This window comes from Lepidochelys kempii, chromosome 7 (genome assembly GCF_965140285.1).
Source record: "Lepidochelys kempii isolate rLepKem1 chromosome 7, rLepKem1.hap1, whole genome shotgun sequence".
In the NCBI taxonomy this organism is placed as follows: domain Eukaryota; kingdom Metazoa; phylum Chordata; order Testudines; family Cheloniidae; genus Lepidochelys; species Lepidochelys kempii.
Genome location: NC_136386.1, coordinates 92,661,230 through 92,684,318, shown reverse-complemented (window position 1 = coordinate 92,684,318; position 23,089 = coordinate 92,661,230). Strand labels below are relative to the sequence as shown.

At 38.3% G+C, this 23,089-nt stretch overlaps 1 protein-coding gene across 8 annotated transcripts in view; it reads right to left on the bottom strand.

The window, feature by feature from the left end:
• Positions 1-2,031: 2,031 nt before the first annotated feature.
• TNKS2 (tankyrase 2) overlaps positions 2,032-23,089 on the bottom strand; it is a 70,240-nt gene continuing 49,182 nt past the window's right edge. For 4 of the 8 annotated variants that reach the window (XM_073353834.2, XM_073353837.2, XM_073353841.2 and 1 more), the window contains 10 exons: positions 22,790-22,978; positions 21,731-21,983; positions 20,927-21,009; positions 20,070-20,190; positions 15,457-15,554; positions 13,976-14,050; positions 11,610-11,715; positions 6,860-7,046; positions 4,600-4,756; positions 2,032-4,282 (listed from right to left, as the gene is read on the bottom strand). In XM_073353834.2, the coding sequence (XP_073209935.1) occupies positions 4,220-4,282; positions 4,600-4,756; positions 6,860-7,046; positions 11,610-11,715; positions 13,976-14,050; positions 15,457-15,554; positions 20,070-20,190; positions 20,927-21,009; positions 21,731-21,983; positions 22,790-22,978 (1,332 nt within the window). In that variant the 3' untranslated portion in view covers positions 2,032-4,219. The other 4 variants (XM_073353838.2, XM_073353840.2, XM_073353839.2 and 1 more) reach the window with 3 other exon arrangements.

Here is a 23,089-nt window from a genome sequence, read left to right as displayed (position 1 = left end):
CCCCTTTTTAATTTAGTTTTCTGTATATAGCAGCATCTAGAGCCAAAGAAGCTTGGATTAAAAAATATAGGACCACTATGCTAAAGCTGATGAGCAAGTGAGCTCAAGGCAGCCCACTGCCTTGACCAAAACTCAGTGAGCTGGAGGTGCTGAACTTCACAAAACTCTGCACCATGAAATCAGTCTAGTGAGTTAGACATATTAAGCCACTGACTGTGCAACAAATACTCTGTCTTGACAGTCATACAAGCAAGCTAGAGACACTGCATTAATAGTGTCAAGGAAGAGGACTGACATCAGCCCCAGCAGCTACTGGAACTATAAACGTAACCTCACAAGGGCCTATGTCTGACATTGGCTCAACACCTCTAGCTTGCAGAGAGATAGTGAGAATATCCAGACAAGTTAGAGCTATTGACCTCACAGAGGACTTATCCTTGAGATCAACCCAGCAAACTACTGCTGTTCTGCCCGTAATCTTCAGAAACCTGTGCCTTGACATCAGCACCAGAGCAAGATTCTGAACAAGAGACTTCAAAGAAACTTGTGCTTTGAAGTCAGCCCAACAGAGTAGAGGCGTTGAGCCAGTAACCACAGTGTGTCTTGATAGCTTGGCATTTGCTTAGCAAATCTTCAGGTGCTGAGTCAGGAACCTCAAAGAAGTCCATGTCTTGACATCATCACAGAAAGGTACTTAGCTAGTAACGTCATGAAGGGCGTTTCCATCAGGCAGCAATATCAAGTTGTTGAGTTAGTAGCTACAGAGGCTTGTGACTTGACATCAGCACAACAATCTGGAGCTCCTCAGCAACGAATCAAACTAAGAACTCTATGGAAGCTCCCCACCTCTTACAGAGGTCATTCCTTGCTCTTTCTGCCTCTTCATGATCTACAGAAATGAAGATTCTGGAGAATTTGAAGTGAGAACAGCAGGATTGACTGGCTCTTGTCCCCAAGCTTTCCTGACAAATGGTGAGGGTCCCACTCCTACTTCGATTTACTTTAAACCACTGTTCTTTCCATTTTTCTCAGCAGCCAACACTGACCCTATCTGAAATTAGCTCTAATGTACCTAATATTAATGATGGTTTGTATGGTTAACCTTAGTCAGAGCTATATACCGCAGAGAACATTTTCCTGAATTGTTCTAACTTCAAGTAAGAATTAAACTTTAAATTATTTGTAAAGCTTTCAGAAAAACTCTGCTATATTATTTCATTAACTGCAGGTAGGTTGCTATACAATTACTTATTTAAAAATTGTTATATGTAAACAGAGTCACAGGATAGAGTTGTTTTATATATTTATTAAAAACCTAGACATGTTCGGTGCTTTTGAAAATCCCACCTAAGTTTTTGAAGAGCACAAGTCCCAATTAAAGCGAATGGAACTCATGCTCTTCAGTCACTTTTGAAAATTCCACATTACTGTCTTAGTAAAGATTTACATTCCTGCCCTCTAGTGGCCATAACTGTTCTACACCACCAGATAAGAATAAACCTTCTTTGTGTTTGGAAAGCACCTACCACATTCGTGTCTGCTATGGGAATAAAAATATATTTTCAGTGTTACACTAACTGATCTAAGCAATGCTCTGCCTTTACTCATTTAGATAAAATGTACTCTGAAACACCTGTACAGTAAAGGATAGGCAATTGTTTTGAATTCCTGGATTTGGAGATTATTACAGGTTTTACAAAACTGCCTCACACATTCAGGCCAATTATCCCTTTTCAACCTTGACCATTTTTTGGACCAGCTGATAGTGTTTTAAGTGCAGAACTCTAAAAGTAAAATCTTAGTTTAATTCTTCTCTTATACCAAAAGAAGAAAAATTTCTGATCAACATCAATACCAAGCTGCAAATTACTCCAATACTCCACTCTTTTAATCTCTGTTAAGAACTTTTCCATATTCAGAACTACATTATGTTCTACTGTAATCAGTTTATTGTAATATGAATTCTTGTACTCAGAAAGGTTGATTGATTTACTTACATTATGCCTGTAATTACTATCATGCTACCAGAAAACCAGTGAATTTAAATTTATTTAGTGTTAAATGGGTATGGAATGTGGTACAGTACACGTAACACACTTCAAGATGAGTAAAGCAGACCTAATTGCACAAGAGATAAAAGTTTCACCTCAAAAGTCAAGACTATCAAACCATTACAATTTCCACCTTCAGAATGCAAGGTATATCATGCAAAAACTAAAACAGACAAAAACAACATTGTGGTGCCACTTAAATGCTATCTTACCCCAATATTTTACAAGATATGAAGTAATCATCCATAATGAAATATTTTAGCAATGAAACTAAAATATCAACATTTTAATCATATTTACCAGATTTTGCATGACCACCAGTTCCAGCATTACACTAAACCAAGAAGTGGTCAACATCCTGGGAAAAAATACCTTAAATTAAAGCACCTTTTATTCACTGTCAATATTGCTTTCTGCGAGAGTTAGATTTCATGATCTTATTTATTACTCAGATTCTTCACATAATTTTGTACTTTTCAGTACACTTACTCATGGACAGAATAATTACATCGTCACCATATCAGCAAGACGATTTAGTAGTCTTGACTAATTATTACATTTAAAACCATGTTAAGGTTATATGACCTGCAAACAAATTAACTTATGGGACAGAGTCCTAGATGTAGAAATATAACCAATTAAAATATGCTTATTCAGTTTAAAATTCAGCCCATGGTATCAACTATAATTGTCTGCATTTTATTTACATATTTTTAAATATGTAGGTAAAAATTGCAGATGTAGTAAAAATAGAGAATGCAGATAAACTATGATGGGGTGAACAAGAGGGCAGTGCATTCATTTATCTGTAATGTGCCTTGATCAGGTGGTTTATCTCCTTTGCTCCCTTCTCCCCCAAGACATAGTCATGTGATAACTGTAGCCAATAACTGCGTAGAAGAGTAGCTCTTTCTGCTCATGCACAAGTGTTTTATCCATCAAGCTGAATGCAAGAAACTAGGATCCTACAATCCTATCTATTTCACTCAGCACAAAGCACTGCAGCAGCAAGCTTCTATTACTGCTGAAGCTACCAGCCTGAGCATAAACAAGGAGGAAGCATAAACAGAAAGACAGGGATGGTCTAAAGATGTCCATCCACCCCATAATGTTTATATTGTGTGTGCACCCACAAGTTATACGGGCTAACCATGATGTGCCAGAAAATAAATCAATTTATTCATTCTCACTAGACATTATGTATTCAGCTTCCTTGTGTTAATTTAAAGTATTAGGGACTTATCTAGAAAGACCTCCTTGAAGTAAAGTTTCCACCTACATTCAAGGAAAATCATTTATTAGCCATAATTCACAGGATCTAATAGCCTTGAAATAAGACTACTGATTAACTACAGATCTAGTCCAATACAAATTCTAGAAGACAATTTAATGATCATGAAATGTGAAATACTGGTAAACAGGTGAGAAAATACTTCAGTAATCGAATGGAGTGTCCTACTTTCATAGGCCATGATTCTCTGGAATGCATATTTCGTAAATAAAACCACAGGAGTATCTTTTGAAAAACTGTTGAAGCATTGTATAATTCTAAAATGGTTAATTAAAATCAAATTTATATTCTCCACCCTCCCAACAGACAAACCCTGGAATCAAAGACTTCTCCTATTTATGGTGTATGATGAAACATAGATGAACAATGCAATGTTTGGAAAAAAATACTTTGTACAAGGTTGCAGTTCTAAAACACTTATATTACAAAGCAATGTAAATAAATACCATGCTAGTACAAAAGCTCTTATTTACAATTTTACAAATGAAATTGTATTCAGTGTAAATGCAGTGTTTTAAAGAACACAGTATAAGTAAAATGAATTCCTGTGTGGAATATTATAGTTTCTGCTCGATTTCAATGTAGTATTATATAAAAAGCATAGTTCAAGTTAATTTATGCTTATAATTTAATACAGACAAACCCAGTTTACCTGGAATGGTAACTGTTAAAGTGCTGAAAAAGAGGAAGTTTTTGAAATTTTAGAAAACACACTGTACATTATTAAAGCTTTATCAAGTCAAAATGTTAATTTTTTTCACATTTTCTACCACAATGCCTGTGGATAAAAATTTTTCATCAATTCAGTGTAATTTAGAAGTTGTTAGGTATTGGTATCTTCATGTTCAGATCTGTTGATTTCCAAAAGCAATTTGCCTCAAGCTTCCATGGTGGCTTCAGGTTTCATAATCTGGTAAGTAATCAAATATTCTGGATAAGCCTGAAAAGCAAATGATTCAGTAAGGTTAATTTTCTCAGCAAATTCAGAACACACATTTTACAGGATTTCTTGCCATCTGAGGAAAAGATGCAACATTTATGTCAGGAAGAAAGGAGAGCAAAATATCTGCCAGAAGTTTTCAGTAAATAAGGACCTCTGGTTCTCAACTTTAAAAGCTTAGGTTTTATTTATATGCATTGAAAAAGAAAGCCCAATAAATCCAGAAAAGAGGCTCAGTGTCAACGGCATACCAGTGAAAAATGGCATTTGGGCTTCTTAAAATTAAGTATATTTTGACAAGAAAAAAAACCCACTACCTGTTCTCCTCTGTAAATGACGTATTCTGCTAAAGCTAGTCCATTTACACTAGGTCGACCAGTAACTGAATGATGTCCTGGAGGAGAATGAGCCATTTTCATTGCACTAAACTGCAGGAAAGACTTGCCCAATGTTACACGGCAAAACAGCAACTGCCTATAGTAAAGAAAAACTTTTACAACCAAAAATGTTTGGAAAATAGGAAAAACATTTCTTGGTCATTCAAAAGCTTTATTCAGGGAGAGCTGTAACTTTAAACCACTTTAGTCATTTTTCATATTCCACAAATTCTGAAGTTTTATCCATAGTATTATGTTCCCCTTTTTAAGTCCTGGTTCCTTTCCCCAACCTCCAGAGATTTTTCTGACCACACACAATGCATGTTATATTAATAGTTTGTGGAAACAGAATGTTTAATAGTGAACTCAAAAACTGCCACCTTAGTTCTTTATTTTTTGGCACAGTATATGTCACTCAAACAGATGAAGTCTACATAAAAATATGCAGTAGTTCCTGACACTAAAATTTGTGTATCTATCTCAGAGAAGGAAGCCAGATTCAAACTATCATCAGGGCCAACTACAAACAGGTCTACTATAAACCCTGGCTCAAATTAAACCCACTATGTATTAGAATTTGTCAGTATATTAGATGTGGTTGCTTTTTTTCTGTTTTATAAAAAGGGATACAAGGACACATATTTCCTTGTGTATCTCCAACTGGTTATCTAAATACTTGGATAAGAAATGTAATTATGCTTTACACACCACTGAAGTTCGTATGCTTGATTTCTACTTTCTTGGACATTTGCTTTCCGTGGCACAACCAGCAACAGTACAGACTATAAAAGAGGAACAACCAGTGTCCCACATGCTCCTGGAAGGGATGGTCAAGAGACCTACAGCTAGCCTGGAAAGAGAGTGTGGGCAACAGAGAGGACCAGAGAACAGGAAGACTAAATTTCCTGTTTCCTCCCCAAAGGAAGGTGGCTCTTATGGCAGCACAGCTCTTCATACACTCTAAACAAAAATGCATTTGCTGACCAGATGACAAATTGGCTGGTCAAGGTGGTAGCTCATATAGCTCGAATGACATTTCTCTTTGTTCTGTCCAGGAAGCAGCAACTGCCCAAGCGAAGTAAGTCCGGGAAAGGCGTCTCAGCAGCTTTGTAGGTCAACTAAATACTGGAGCCAATATGCTGGGCTGTGCTCATTCAAGACATGTCTTGCCCCTTTTCAAACCCTTCATATAGAGCAAGCAGTAAGTCCCTCTTATCTGATCTGCTGAAGGGAATCCTGAGTCCTCCTCAAATCTAACGAGTGCCATACCTTTCTCTTCTTCGGCTGGGCTACCAAAGAAGCTTGGAGAGTCTTGCTTTGCTTCAAATGAGAAGGGACACAAGTCTTAGGAAGGAAACTGAAGCAAGTCCCAACTACCACTTTCTCTCTCTTTGGAAGCCAGTGGGACAATGGTAGGACAAAGCTGCAATTTCATCACCATTTCTGGTTAAAGTGACAGCCAACAGGAACACGGCACAGTGAGAAAGCTTAAGTCTGCTGAGTGGAGAGGTTTCAAAAGGAGGTGCTAAGTTTCTGAAGCATTAGATTTAGGTTCCAAAGGGTAACCAGAGACACACAAGAAGAATGCTTTTAGGAACCCAGAAACTGGTGGGAAGGGAAGTTCTACCTTGCTCTTCCTCAGAGCACTAAGGATCAAGGTCTGAACCTACAAGGTGGGGTCAAACATTACTGAACTCATCTTGAAAGAAATACAGGATGATCATAATCTCAAGTCATCTAGCGGACACCTCCCTCACCGTGAACCACATAATATGCAAGTACTGTGCTCTTCTAGAAGTTGCCTTGTTTGTATACCGTCTGGCAGAAAAATATTTATTGATCAATTTTTACTGTACCTTTCATACTTTTAAAAATCTCTACCAAATCCTCTCTTCATTTCCAGGCTACACAATTCTGGGTTTTGGGATCTGAAAGGAGGTAAGTCTTGCAATGTCTTTAACTATCTCCATTGCCCCTCCCTGGCTCTTAAGTTTGCACTACAGTTTTAAAGGGTGGCAATCAAAAACTCATATAGCAGTACTATCTGTTTTAACTGTTACTGCATAGGCAGACATCTCTACTGAGCTACAGTCTTTCTTCAGAGACTCTGCTGGGGACTTGATTGCCTCTAACACAAGCTGCACTTGAAAAATCAGATTTCTTGGTATGAATGATTCTGGTACAAAGTATTGTAACTTACCTGTGGCAAGCATAACAAGATCTATCTTTGTGAACTGGGCATCCAGTGCCACCTCCAATTCCATATACATACTGATTGCTTTTGGAAGAGTTTTCAGCAAAATATATCCCAGCTCCAAACATTCCACCTATGTATGCATGTCTCTCATCAAAACCTTTATGAATGATTGCATTCACAAATGGGGAACCTAGAAGTAAATTAATAAGGAAAAACATTTAAATTAATCACCTACAGTTTTTATGTAATCATTAATTATTAAATCATTTCAAAAGCCTGTTGATTGTTATATCCTCCTTGTCAAAAACCCCTAAGATTTACCAGTAAAGTTACCTTTTGTTGAAATAGATAAATTTTCAGCAAGTCAGAGCAACTATGTGATGCAGTATCAGTCTGCCACAGCAAGCATTTAATATCCACTGTATTACAGCAGTGTACGCTGTTACATTCACAAAACATTAGACACCTAGGGACAATTCCTGACCTGTCTTTACAGAGAAAGCTGCATAGGTGCTCGACACCCTTTCTGTAGAGCTTAGTTCTACAAGTCTCCCTGGACAAGTCGGTTTATGGGGGTTTTGGTTGGACATATTCCTGGAGACTTCATCGCATGACATAATCTTTAATCAAATATTAATCTTGAATTCCTGGAGACTCCAGGACAATCCTGGAGGATTGGCAATCCGAGTGTGAATTATGGTGCAGCACTTTGGTGTGCACTGCTATTCATACGAGCAGTGTGTACTGAAGTGCTGCACCATAACACTACCATACGGATACTGTGGGCACAAACTAAAAGGTTCCTAGTTTGCATTAATGTAAACTACTCAGGGGACTTACAGTGCAACACTTTGGTGTGAACTGCTATTCACACCACTGTGGTCCAGCCTGCGGGGCAACGTAGAGAAGCTCACAGATTCCATTTCTTTACAACTCTGAGATTCACTAGAGCTGCAGAGCTTCCTTCAACCCTAAGGCTGTAGTAGCTGCACAGCAGCTCTGCTCACATTCAACAACTGAGGGTAAGGAGAGGGATTCTTAAAAGTATAGAAATGTATGGCTGGAAAGTACCTCGAGAAGTCATCCAGTCTAGCCCCCTGTGCTGAGGCAGGACCAAATTAACCTAGTCCGTCCCTGATAGGTATCTGTCCAACTTGTTCTTAAAAAACACCAATAGTGATTCCTCAACCTCTCCTGGAAGCCTATTCCAGAACCTATCGGCCCTTATACTTAGAAAGTTTTTCCTAATCTCTAACCTAAATCTCCCTTGCTGCAGATTAAGCCCAATACTTCTTGTCCTACCTTTAGTGGATATGGAGAACTGATCACCATTCTCTCTGCAACAGCCCTTAACATATTTGAAGACATCTCAAGTCCCTTCTCAGGCTTCTTTTCTCAAGACTAAAACATACCAAAGTTTTTTAACCTTTCCTCGCAGGTCAGGTTTTCTAAACCTTTTATCATTTCTGTTACTCTACTCTGGACTTATTTGGCCACAACTTTCCTAAAGTGTGGCACCCAATACTCCATTTGAGGCTTCACTAGTGACAATTACTTTTCATGTCTTATGTATAACACACCTTTTAATACATTCCAGACTGATATTAGCCCTTTTTGCGACTGTATCATATTGTTGACTCTTATTTCAGTTTGTGATTATAACCTCCTGATGCTTTTCAGCAATACCACCACCTAGCCAGTCATTCCCATTTTGTCGTTGTGCATTTGACTTTTCCTTGCTAAGTGAAGTATTTTCTACTTGTCTACTTTCATCTTGCTGATTTCAGACTAATTCTCTAATTTGTCAAGGTTGTTTTGAATTCCAATCCGATCCTCCAAAGTCCTTGCAGCCCATCCTAACTTGGTACAATTTGCAAATTTTACAAGCATACCCTCCACTCCATTATCCAAGTCATTATTGAAAATACTGAACAGTACTGGACATAGGACTGACCCTTGGGACGCCACTAGATAGATACAGCTTCCCAGTTTGACAACAAACCATCAATAACTACTTTAAGTACTATCTTTCAGCCAGTTGTGCACCCACCTACTTGTAATTTCATCTAGACCACATTTCCTTAGTTTGCTTATGAGAATGTCATGTGGAACGGTGTCAAGAGCCTTACTAAAAATCAAGATATATCATGTTTACTGCTTCTCCCCATCCACTAAGCCAGTAACTCTGTCAAGAAAAGAAATCAGATTGGTTTTTTTTTCTTGACAAATTCATGCTCACTATTCCTTATCACCCTATTATCCTCTAGTGCTTACAAACTGACTATTTAATAATTTGTTCCTGTACCTTCCTAAGTATTGAAGTTAGGCTCACTAGTCTGATTCCCCAAGTCCTCTTTGTCCCCTTTTTAAAGATCGGTACTAGTACGTATGCCCTTCTCCAGTCCTCTGGAGTCCTCCATGAATTCTCGAAGATAATTGCTAATCATTCCAAGACTACTTCAGCTAGTTCCTTAAGTACCTAGGATGAGTTTCATCAGGCCCCACTGACTTGAATACATCTAATTCAGAGGTTCAGGAACAATGTGAACTAAACTGTAAACTCTGTATATGATGGAAACCACTTAAAGTCCGGGACTATGGCAGTGTTCCAGTACCTATGATCTGATTTATGGTAAATATTTTTTTACCACATCTTCCTCTGCAAAGCAATGTTTAGTTATTTGAGCTGGGTATTGATCATAAAATTTAGTCTTAAGTTACCCATTCAGATTTGAAGGTGCGTTGTTTGCACTGCAGCACTTATCTCTAGAGAGACCTGATGAATTCAGTTTCACAAAGATGCACCTTTTTACTAAAAAGGTTTTTAAAATTACTTGTAAATATAAAGGTAGTTATAGTATTATTAGGACTGATTTTTTCAGAGGAGATGAACAAGAGGCGGCATGACAGAATTGAGACTTACGTAAAATAAGAAATGTTATACTGAAAGTAAATCAAAAACTCTTATTTACCTTCTGTGTAATAAAACAAGGAGACGTGAAATAGAAATAGAAAATGAAAAGTAATAGCTTTTATTTTTAAAATACACAGACTCATTAACTTGTAGAACCATCATAAGATATCACTGAAGTTAAGAGGTTGGCAGGATTAAAAAAGGGGAACACATATGTAAACATCCATTATCACTTTAGACAGATACAGAATTTATAAGGGATATAAGTGCTCATGCTTCAGGACATAATCCAACCACTATTTGACCAGGTTAGGAAGAACTTCCCCTATAGATGGGTTATACCATTAAAGCGTTGCCTGCGCCTTCCTCTGGGCTGATACTGGCTATTATCAGAGAGAGAATACCAAACCACTAGTCTGATCTGGTATGATAATTTCTGTTATTCTTATGCCCATCAAAAGCCTGCATGAAAGAAACATTAAAGTTACACTGTTAAGCACTCAGCTGGGAAATGACAAAGTTGCATCAGCAGCAGCTGACCCCTTTGTATGTAAGCAAGACTATGATCTTTAATTACAAGATCACATACTATTTGTCAGCTATGTCACATTTTTCTACAGCTTTAGATATACATGGTTGGCATCTTTTAATGAATTCTGGCATATACATAAATGATTTTATATGACAAACTATTCTTACACAACACACTACAGGTGAGTATAACAAGAATGATAGCAAAGGTTTGTTGGTGTATATAAATCGCAAGTCTGTCACCAAGGTAGTATAGTTTCATTCTGATCCCAAGTTATAGCTAAGGCAGACTGTGCTACTAATTTGGAAAAAATTGCAAACTACATGGCTGCTGACAATTCCTCAGAGAAGATAACTATGTAAAAAAAAATCTGTCAGAAATATGGAAGACCATTATTATTATAAAAATAGTGTAAGTTTATAAGAATGAAAATATATAAGCTACCACACAAACATGTATATCTGTGGTTATAGAAGAAAATGTTAAATTGTATTGGAGAAGGTTTGCAATCATGTAACTATTGTAATGCATATCCACAAGGGGCAGAATTAAGGTTGGACATGCAATCTTAATTCACATTCTGAAATTAGTCTGAACTATTTTTTTCCAAATAAAAAAATCCAAGGTGCTTACAACGGACACCACTGGACCACCATATCACACCAAATTATAAGCTCTGCAGGAGGGAGCTGTGCAGATTTTACTTCAGTGAACGTGCAGCTGAGTTTCTTACTATGCAGGTAACTTAGCTATTTAGTGAGTCACTGTGCATATGCAGGGGACAATTTTCAATTGGTTATAACTGTCAAATCAAAACTTAACTTCACTGGAGCTCAAGACAACATTTTTGAACAAGGGCTAATATGCCGAATGTAAAAGCCATCTTGGTCAGAGAGTTAGTAAAACAAATTGCAAGAAACCTTCCTTACTCCTACCCCCTTCAAACTGAATCTGCTGACCTGTTTTTCTATTTTTGATCAAACTAAACACCCCCCCCCCCCAAAATCCACACTTTTCTTGGGCAAAGGCAGGAAAATTTCAGCAAAAAGAGCAAAAGATTCAAAGTTACAAGGCAACTGAAAATGGGAATTAGAATAGATACAGCTATAGTTGTCACCTCTGCATAACATGCAATATTGATAACAGGATTTATCAAAATTATGAAAAACTTAACTGATTTACATTTTTATTTCCAGTTGTTAATTATATAGCATATTTACCTAAATTTTTGGCACCAACAAAAAATATTCCCCCTAAAGGTTAACAGCACTGATAATGGAAGAAAATTAAAATTTCAAAGATCTTACCATGAAACAGCATCCTTTCATTTGCATGGTTATGGTTTTCTTCAGAAACTTCTTTCCTTCTGTGAGTGTATCTTTCCCAGAGTTTTTTGTTACACACTTTTTGAATCTGAAATAATTAAATCAGAATTCAAATTCTAATTTGAAGAGAAGACCTTCCAATTTTTTGCTTTATCATTTTACAGACATTTTGATGAACAATGGCTATATCACAATAGATCCACTCCAAAACTGGGAACATGTAGTCAAATTTCTAGAGAAGAAATAAGATCATCTCCCTCAGATTCTAAGGAATCCAATTAGTCTTCTAGCATGATATAGTGAGTAAAATCATCATCATCATCAACTTAAGTTAAAAGCCATTCTGTTCTAAACCACTGTTCAGTGATCTCTCTAAAGTTTTAGACTGACATTTATCAGGCTTACTCACAACTTAAGCATTTTTTGGAAACTTTAAACAAACTAGATAAAAGGGATTTTTCAGATTGCAACCCCCAATCCATCCAAACTTTGATAAAATAATTCTCTCCTTCCATTCAAAGAACTGCTAAACCCCTTCTTTAGATTTCTTTACTGGCTTCCTCACTTTCCATATTAATTCAAGCTGCTTATTACCACCTTTACGGAACTGAACCATGTCCATCTCTGTTCTCAGTCTCATTCTAACTCCTGCCCCTCCAGTCCCGGTGGATAAAAACTGATTATTTTTCAAAACAAATTTGATTTTTTAAACTTTAAATTAAATACATTTTTCTTTTAAAAATAAACAGATTTAAAATTAAATTTTAAATAATTACAGCCTATATTAAGGCCTTACCTTACTATAACAAATTACAACTATTTATATAAATAAAAAAGTAATACGATGTATCAATGAGCCCTCCTCAAATCTTAATGAGTTAAAGGATGATGCTTTTTAAATCAGGGGGAAAACATCTTTCTGAAGTTTTCTAAATATATCACAATGGCCACGTTCTGCATTCGATAGCTATATTATTTTCAGTCATTACAAGGGCTGTGTTACAGGGCTGAATTGCTCCCAGAAACTGAAGACAGGAAATGACTATCCCGTATATGAGAGAGGCTATGCTGCAGAAAGCATGTTTTCCTCTTCCAACCTATATGAATAAAAAGCAGGCGGGAGAGGAGAAGATCTACTAATTCTAAAATCCTGCAGGACAAGGGATCAGATTTTAAACACCTAAAAATGCAGATAGGCACCTTATGGGGTTTTCAAAAGCACTTAAATAGATTAGGTGCCTAACACCCACTGATTTCTACTCCAATGATTTCAATAGGAGTCAGGCACCTAACCTTCATAGTCACTTCTGAAAATTCCACAAGGTGCCTATTTGCATCTTTAATTGCCAAAATCCTTTTGAAAATCTGATGCATGGTGATCGGAAACAATCCGTCAATTCACTAATTACAGTTAATACTTCCTTTGTTTAATAACTTTATTTTTAGAAGCAAAACATGTTTTAATAAGTTTACTTTATCTTATCTATACAACATATTTAAAGGTAACTTTATTTAATAACATTTTTAAATGGAGTTTTTATGCATTTTAATAGATTTCCAATTTCCATCCAAATGCAGCTTGACAGATGTCTCAAGTATAAAATTATCATCGAGAAAATAAGAAAATGATCATTTTCTAACATAATAAAATATAAACATTAAAAATCAGAACAAACGTACATTGAGCTATATAATTGCTTAAATAAATGTGTAGACAGTGTGTATCCTCCTGGTTAGCAAAAAAAAGCACCAACATTAATGTAAAGTCTATAATTAGCAGCAAGTCAACATATTTTAATAGTCATACCAACCAATGAAAATGAACCTCTCTTTTGGAAAGTAACTAAAAAGTACAAACGCAAAAAAAGATTAAAATAGATTATTTAAATCAAAGTTTATTACTTTCTGATTTAAATCTGATTTAAATCACAACCCTGAGTCTCCCTCACTCCAAGCCTTCCCATATGATCCCTCAGCCTCATTCTCTCACTTTTTGCTTTATGCTTTTTTCTCCTGTCACACCCTTAATGTGCAACCACCTCTCAATTTCTGTGTATTAAGCACTCTGCCTTTTGCTTCAAACTTTTCTGCCTTTCTCTGTGAAGCCTGTACGTGAACTTCTCAAACCACTTCTTAATGCCTTTTGGCACCTAATCTGTTTTCCTATATATCTCTTAGATTTCTCTATGGCAGGTCCTCTTCTTTTTATGTGTTTTGTAATGTACAATGTACATTTAAGGTGCTCAATAAATAAAACTACAAAAAGTACTTGATTGTAACAAAATTACTTTCAATCAAAGGGTTGAGAGCATAGCTATCATTTAAGAACTACAAAAATGTGACGGTACCTTCAGAAAATTGTATTTGTTGAACACTCCACCAGCATGCCCACCATCTCTGTGCTCTCGGACTGTACTCTGCATCTGAAGAATAAGAGTTTTATGGCTGTATGTTTTGGACAAATACTCCAATATTCTTAATTATTCTAGTTCTTAATTTACACTATTTACCTTATCACATCTACTTAGAATCACGTGCTGTGCAATTATTCAAATACTGGGCAGAAAGTAGAGAAAGAATTGATTAGAAGCTGGGTCTGGTATACAGGGAAATGACCGTGGTGAAGATTTCCATGCTGCAGAAATAATTTTACTTCAGATGGGGACCTCTCAAGTATGTTACTAGAAGGAGTGACATGAAGAGAGATAAAGGGTCTCTTCACTTACACTTTGGGCTGGAGTAGTAATGTCTAGCTCAAGAAGACACAAAATGTGGTAATTCTCATTGAGTTAATGTACTAAAAACAGACATGCAACAACAGCAGTAAGAGCAACGGAAGGGGCTAGCTGCCTGAGTACATACCTAATGCCTTGGATCGATACACAGCCTGTTGCAGCAGCTACACTTACATTTTTAATATGCCAGTTCAATTAGAGGTAGTGCGGGTATGTCTCCTCAAGCTGGAAATTACACCTCCAGCTTGAAGTGTAGACATACAGTAGCACCTCAAAGATACGAACTCCAGAGTTATGGACTGACCGGTCAACTGAACACCATGTGAAACCGGAAGTAACCAATCAGGCAGCAGCAGACACAAAAATAATAATAAAAATAAAAGCAAATACTGTACTGTGCTTGTATTGCATCTTAAAGGTAGACACATCTGGGCTGCCTGTCCCCACCCCTAACTTCACCCCCACACGCAGGGCACCCACTTACAGCTAGGAGTTGAAGATGCTAAGATTCGCAGGCAAAGCTGTGAGCCCCCGCCGCCAACCCAAGACAGCTGGAGCAGCATTTCTGTGGGTACTCTTTTCAGCCTGCCTCTCCCGGCCAGGGGGGTGTTCCCCCCCCCCACACCTGCTGCTGAGAACGGGTCATGCTGCCCCCCGTCTCCCCCTGCTCCCACCCTGGTCCAGAGGGGGACAAGCTTGCAGGGAAGAAGCTGCCTGCAAGGAAGCTGTCTAGCTGCCTCTGGAACCTGTCCTGAAGTGTGAACCTGGCCTGAAGTGTGAACTGCTGGAGTCAGAGCTGCATTTTGTTCAGAGTTATGAACATTTCAGAGTTACGGACAACCTCCATTCCCAAGGTATCCATAACTCTGAGGTTCTACTGTATGCTAAATTGTGGAAATGTCAAGCATGGATCATAACAATGGGACAGCACTGACAAAGAGAAATGGAATAAGTGTCTTGATGTAAGCTTTAATCCATTATGTAAGCTTTAATCCAATATTTGAGTCTTATATTAATAATCTACTGGAACTCATGCGTCTATCCATAAGTGACAACGCCAAAAAGAATTTGAGATGCTAGGGAGCAGAACATACCTCCTCTTCCACTGACTGAAATTCCTTATCATCAGGAGAGAGATCTATGAGAATTGTTCCACTACCAGAAGTATTCAAAGTCAGGTATGGGTTAAGACCTATAAAGACAATGAACACACATATTTCAGACGCAGAGAACAAAAATTAAAAACACAGGCATAGCTCAATTTCTCAGGAATGAAAACATGGAAGATGCCATATAGAGACAAAGGTCAAGAAAAAGGGGAACATTTGTGATTTTAAAGTTATATTAACTTTCAGTTTAAGTCTCATTTCTGCCATGGTTTTGGGATCTTAAGTAGTTTAAAGTTTTAGTTTTTTAAAACATGTTTTGATTTGCCTTTGTAATTCTGCTCTTCTGAAGATATCATGCAGGATTCTCATTTCATGGCCTCAGCTTCCTAGCTAAACACAGACAGAACCTATAGGTTCTTAATGGTAGTAGTGGTGGCCAGGGGCATAAGCCAACCCCTCATCCCCACAAATGATTGTGCACCACCTGAGACCTCTGCCAACCCTGAAACATTCCAGTCAGTCAGTTCCTAGCTGAGTACCAAGTAAAGGATCCCTAAAGTAACAGGCCAGTCACCTAACATTTTACAGAAAAATCATACCACAGAAGCAGAAAGACTTAAAGTACAGGTAACTGTGACCTAAACAGAAGCCCATCCAAACTCTGAGGGGAGAAGGGGGGGGGAGCAAGTATGTGTGGCTGCTGCAAGACTTCTTTTCCCATCTATCAATAAGATTTCTCACATTGAGCATTAGAGCATCTGCTCAAATACATCAGGCAAGTGGCACTCTTCTCTCTCAGAAGTCACATCATCAGAGAGAGGGTCCTTAAAATGGGATAGAATAAGGTGTACCTTTGTCAGGGCCCCTGTTACTACAAGAACTAGTATCTAGACTAGAAGTTCCCAAACACGTTCCGCCGCTTGTGCAGGGAAAGCCCCTGGCGGGCCAGGCCGGTTTGTTTACCTGCTGCGTCGGGAGCTGCTGGAAGCTGCGTGGGCCGAGGGACGTATTGGCCACCGCTTCCAGCAGCTCCCGTTGGCCTGGAGCAGCAAACCACGGCCCCTGGGAGCCGCGATCGGCCGAACCTGCGGACGCAGCAGGTAAACAAACCGGCCTGGCCCACCAGGGGCTTTCCCTGCACAAGCGGTGGAACAAGTATGGGAACCACTGATCTAGACATATCAGAGCACCTCTGAAGTACCGTATATACTCGATCATAAGCCGGTTCATTTATAAGCCGACCCCCCCAAGATGGACAAATAAAAATGGAAAATTTTTATGACGCATTCATAAGCCAACCCCTATAATTCAAGGGTCAGCAAACTTTGGCTCCCGGACCATCAGGATAAGCTGCTGGCTGGCCAAGATGGTTTGTTTACCTCAAGAGTCTGCAGGCACGGAGGTAAACCTAAGTAAATAAAGTGTCCCGGTGTTCCAGCTGCTTACCCTGACGGGCCAGGACAGCAACTGGTGGGGAAAATTCTTTTTTTGGGGGGGTGGGGGGGAGAGAGAGAAGATGGTGGGAAGGGATGGGGAGAAGCTGGGGGTCAGGGGAGTAACCCCTGTGACCATCCCCCACATGACCCCATCCCTAGCCCGGGACCCCCACTCTCTCCCCATCCCATCCCTTCCCATCTTATCTGGGGAGGGCCAGGGAAGGATGTCTCTGGCCTTGCTGGAGCTGCTCTGGGAGGCTGGGCAGCACGGCTGCAGCATGCTCCAGCAGGCCGGGCAGCACGGCCACAGCCTGCTCTGGGGGGCGGGGCTAAGCGTCACAGCTGCAGCCTGCCAGCCCCAGAGCTGCAGCTGCTTTGGAGGCTGGGGGAGAGCAGCCTGGCCAGAAGCAGAGACACTGGCCCTGCCTCTTCCCTTCTGGCTCTGCTGGCTGTGCTGCCTTTGCTTGCTCCCTCTGTTGGGGGGAAGGGCTGTGTCCCACCTCTCCCCTCTCTATACCTGTTCATAATCTGACCCCCTTCTCTGATGCTTCCCTTTTTTACTAAAAAAATTTGGTTTATGAACGATTATATACAGTAGATAAGACATCCCCTGCTAATTTGGCATGTTCTGGCTGTCACAAGCAGTTCCTTCTTCCTCAGACCTCCCATTTCTCCTTTGAGAAGGGGACCTGATCCATCATTCTCTAGGAAGAAAGTATGCAGAAATGTTTAGAACATACTGACCCAATGGTCTCTGCTGAATTGCATGTGCCCAATTCATATGCTTTGGAAACTACAAATACAGATGTGGGCATGAGAGCATGTCCTCGCTCTAGCATATCCTTGTGTTCCACAAACATCCTAAGCCACAAGGTTGATGTATTTCTGGTGCAGTTGCCACAGAATCTAGTTATCTATGGGGTCAGGATGAGACAAGGTAGTTCAGCATGAAATCTAAGGACTGAAACAATAGTTGCAACCAGACTATGTGCAGAAGGCACCAAAAACTGCTGGTGATGAGATCAGGGCTTCACACACAGGAGAGAGCTAACTCTCAAAGCATAAGCTCTGACCTCTGCACAAGAAATCTCTAACTGTGCTGAGATCTACTTTGGGTTATTTACAGTATTTACCACCTTCACCTGCAAGTGTTTCTAGCTCAGATTATGCTGCAGAGCAGTAAGAGAACTTTAAAGCAGTCCCCAAACCCAGGAAGCCAAAAGTTCAATGCTGACTATCTCCATTGAAAGTTCCAAATACACCAACAAACAACTGCAGCTTGATATGGAGACCACCATCACTTCTGATAATGACAAGAATTCTGAATGAGTTGGCAAGTAACTGGCAATCATTTATTGGATTTAAGAACCCAGATAGGTGCTCTGCACCAGAAGTTCTTATGCTGTGGCCTGCCCAGGATACATGAGCAGGTAGCTGCAGCAAGATACTGGGTTCCTCATCACTGCTCTGGGCAGCTAGATGCAGGTACATCCACAACTGACTGCAGCTCAACACTGGGCCTCCCAGCAATGCTTTTGGCCAGGAGCCCATGATGTTTGAACAGTCAGCAAACACTTGACTAGGAGTTTCCCTCTGGAACTCTCTGCTGGGAGTCTATGCTGACTGGTTTGTGGCTGGAACCTAGCAAGTTATATAAAAGTGCCTGGAGGCAAGACACTTTGACTTAACAAGAAAAGCATCAAAATGAAGCTCCAAAAGAAAGTTCTAGTTAACCATGAAACAATACTACTATCTCCAGGGAAGGGTGCTAAAACACTGATGGAAATGTGCTAAAGCACCAGATCATTGAGCCAAAGTACAGAGACCTGAGGAAAGTTCCACAGCTTGAGTATCAAGTCAAATGAGGCTTCAAGGCAAAGCTCTAAAATATTCAGGTAAGGAGTTGAACATCTAGAGATGACAATGCTAAGGCCTTTTAAGACAAAAAAGCTGAAAATTTCTAAAGAACCTGTGCAAACTGCAAGACCAAGGCTCCAGGGACCAGTTGATGTTCTTTGGCTAGAGTGTTTGACTGCAAATTCAAAGACAATAGATGAGACCCAATTGGAAAGCAAGGACACTTTCTAAAAGGATACTTGTAGCAGTGTAAAACTACACTGGCACAGGAACAGATTGGCCGCTGAAGAGATAGCTCCCACACAGAAGACCTTCACTGACAGCAATCAAGAAGCAACTGACTGTTCAAGGGACAGCTATTGAAGCTCTAGGGAGATACCTGAACATGGTGAAGTGGTTGTCTTGTGGCCTTGACTACTACTGCTTCCCTTAACGGCCAAAAAATCCTTTAGAGTATGGGGAGTTCTGCTTGTTTTATACTAGAGTCCAGATTTGGGAGCGAGAATCCACAGATGGTGTCTAGAGAAAAAAATCCTACCAATTCTAACTAATTTTATTCCATTTCTATGAAATGTAGTGAGACAACAGTAGCCAATGTTTCAATATGACAGAATCAATACACTGTGCTCTTTATTTTTTTCTTCAGCTGTAGTCCAGCAAAACATTTTATTCCTATGATTGTGCTGTCATCAACAATGCTGCAAAATAAAGAGATTTTAGCATAAAACTCAATGCAAGTTGAAGTTGTCAAACAAAGCAGCTATGCTTATTTCAGCTCCACTGGAAAGACACCAACTATTTTTTAAAAGAAAAATATTTAAAAACTTCAATTATCTTTTTGGGAAAAAGGGGACAGCCTGTGTCACTCTGAAAAGTGAATTATTATTTACTATCTGTATTGTGGTAGCTCATAAAAACCCCAGTCACTGACCAGAATGCCATTGTGCTAGGTGCTGTATAAACAGAACAAAGAAATGGTCCCTGTCCCAAAACATTTACAATCAAAATTCTCTAAATCTACAATCCAACTAATGAAAGTAAACGTGGACAGTGACCATTATAAAGGAGTCAAATATTAAAGACAATTGAATGCTGGTGTTCATGATAATTTGTGCCACTAGTGAAAGCTTCTCACACAAGCTTCAGATTGAAAGACAGTGTAGCACAATTTTACATTTTGTTGTATAAAGAACTGCATTATCAGCTCTTTCTACCAAGAGATGATTTGGAACAAAACTGGTAAAGTTTATAAAAATGAACTCTATATTAAAGCAGTATCACTTCATTAATTCAATAAAAATATACCTTGCTGTCCAGAGATCAATCTCTCAACTCCTTTAATGATTTTATGCCTATGTCCATATGCATTGATACCAATTTCCTTTAACTCTTTGTGGCCCATTTCAACCAATACATCCAGTGTTATCTAGAGCAAAGCACAATATAATTTGTTTAGATTGCTGTATACATTTTAAAAAAAATTTCATGACAAATATTTCATTAGAAAGGATCAATTATAACCTCAGAAATAAAATTTATGATAATTTAGTTAGGTTATAAAAAAGAGTAGTGTGTAGATATGCAACCCCTGGAGACCTGTATATTGTGCAGCAGAAGTCAAATTAGGGAAGTTTTAAAACAAGCCATAGTTATGAAGCAAGCTATAAAACAAGAGAAGATATTTTATAAGTATATTAAATTAAAATTAGACTAGAGTCACATTCTGAATGTTTTAATGTAACAGTTCATCCTTGGCTTTGCATCTACTGTCTTCCCTAGCATGAAATTTTGCTTTTGAATAGCATAAAACACGCTACAAGTCATAGTAGAATTGCTGTCATCTTCCCCATTTTTTTGTTCAACACTTTGCATGACTCTACCTAAAAAGGTAGGCCAGTGGTACTGCAAGAATCATTTCCCTGACTGGGAAATTTCACTTTCAGGATATATTACCAAGCTAACAGAATAGTCTACACCTTCGTAATTACTACACATAATTTCATGATATTCACTTCCTATTGACCTCATCACCTGTGCTAACATAACAGAAACAAAAACTTAACCTGTAGGTCTTAAATTGCAAGCGCTATCACTCCTCCCACTTCAAAAAAGGAACACACTGGTAAAGTTTTCTAACCCAATATTTGTACACAGCTACTCACTTGCTCTCTCTCAAATACGTCAATCAGATGTTCAAGTCCAAGATTCCTCACAAACTGATTTATGCTAAAATCTACACCTGGAACTGAATATAAAGAAGAATATATAAGTTACTTTCACATTCATATTATCTACAACACAGTATATTCCATACTTATGCTTCTGCAATAAGGGGAAATACAAGAATTTTTAAGAGACTTGGTAACATTAAGAAAAATATTTAAGTTACTAATAAGATTATATATTACTGTTTCTGGTGGCACCTAGAACACACTAGGTTCTTTATAAAAATAAAAATACATGATCCTGGCTTCCAAAACAAGTAAGTGTTTAGCTACTAGTACTGCATATTTAAGCAATGAACAGAAGTTATTAAAGCAACCTTGTCCATAAATCATCAGTCTTGCAAATACATTAGAACCTATGATACCATTTCATTGTGTATAAGACCATTCCAATAAGTATTTATTTAATTTCTATTTAAAATCTGATTTATCAGTAAGAGTCTATCCGGACAAAATGCCTGAAGACCCCTGTGCAAGAGTTTTTTTTTTTTTGTTCTTTTGGCTATCCGTTCCTTATCAAGCCACAGTTGGAAACAGAGATAATAACAGAAGGCAAAGGTAGTTAATGGATAAATTGAAAATTCTAGTAAGAGCTGAAAAGTACCCACAAAACTCATTAAATTAGATAAAAATACTGAAAAAGAAAAAAAAAATCAACAAAATCATGCTTTATTTAAATTTATATAAACTGCTTAAGAGTCATTAATTCACATCTACAATTAGAACAAAAGAAAACCTCACCTTCCTTTTTCTCTAGAACGGTTGCTCCCTCTGCACTGTTTGTACCAACAACTGAAGGGAGTTCAGAAAAGCTACCAGATAAGTTGTCAAGGCTACTGGCAGCAGACAGACTGGATGGGCTGGATGGAACGGAAGACAGGCAATCAGCAGTGGATCCGGTGGTTTGAGATACATTTATAACCTGAGGTTTGTAACAAGATGGCAACGCAGAAGGAGGCATAGCAGCTGTCAACAGCGTATTAACATCATCTGCCTAAATATCAAAAGACAGTTTATTAAAATGAAGGAAGCCTTCCATGCAAAGTTATTTTCTGGAATAAAGGTAATTAAATACTTGAGAAAAATTAAGCCCAAAGCCATAGCGAATAAATGTGTAAGTAATGCAAACATTTCAACCAACTAAAAAGCAATCTTTCACTTAAACAAGATTTTAAAAAAACTTGTTCTAAATTAAAAGTGCAATACATGAATGTTTTGATATTTGAAACTTTTTTCCGGATAAACACAAGGTCAAACAAAACTCATTACTAGTTTACTTTAAAAACAAGAAATCCCAATTTGAAGCAAGACGATCCATTCAGCATTACTTTGAAAATGTGAAGCTTTTGATTGTATTATAATAATCTAAAACAAAACCTTAAACAGCCTGCTTAAGTTTTATAAAATGAGAAGGTTTTAATAAAGTTAGACTAAATTTCACCTCTAATGCAGTTTTTTGTGGCAAAATATTATATTAGCCAGTAAAATAGGTAGATCAAGTACCCAAAGTAAAATTAAAAATAGATAAATGTCAATTCTGGAACAAATCAGTGTTTGTTTTCTTTCTCCATCAGGCAGTCAGAAGAACTTTGCAGCAATTTTGTGCAAGAGAACAGAGAAAGAAGATGTATGCGGGTGTACTCGCTTGCATAAACACCCAAGAAACCAGAGTTTATAAATTGTGCACTAACTCCAAATTTGTACTTTGAATAAAAATGACTAAAAGCATCTTATATAAACCAGGTGAGCAACCGCTAGCTGCAGCTAAGCACAGATTTCTCAAAAGATCCCATCACTTACGGTGACCAGGTCTAATGGTGTTTGTCCTTCCTGATTTTTCAGAGTAGGATCAGCTCCATGTGCCAATAACAAGGCACAAAGCTGTGTCCTTCCTTTCTGGGCTGCTTCATGCAAAGGTGTGAAAGCCCATTTGTCCGTAGCATTCACACACGCATTATACTTTATAAGTAAAGCTGCTACATCTACGTGCTGGAAAATAAAATATCCTGTTATATTCTGAGATGGTAGTTTAATATACTGAAACTCTCAGAATTATTAAACAACCCTTTTTGTAACTCATTCTGGATTTTCCTAGAATTG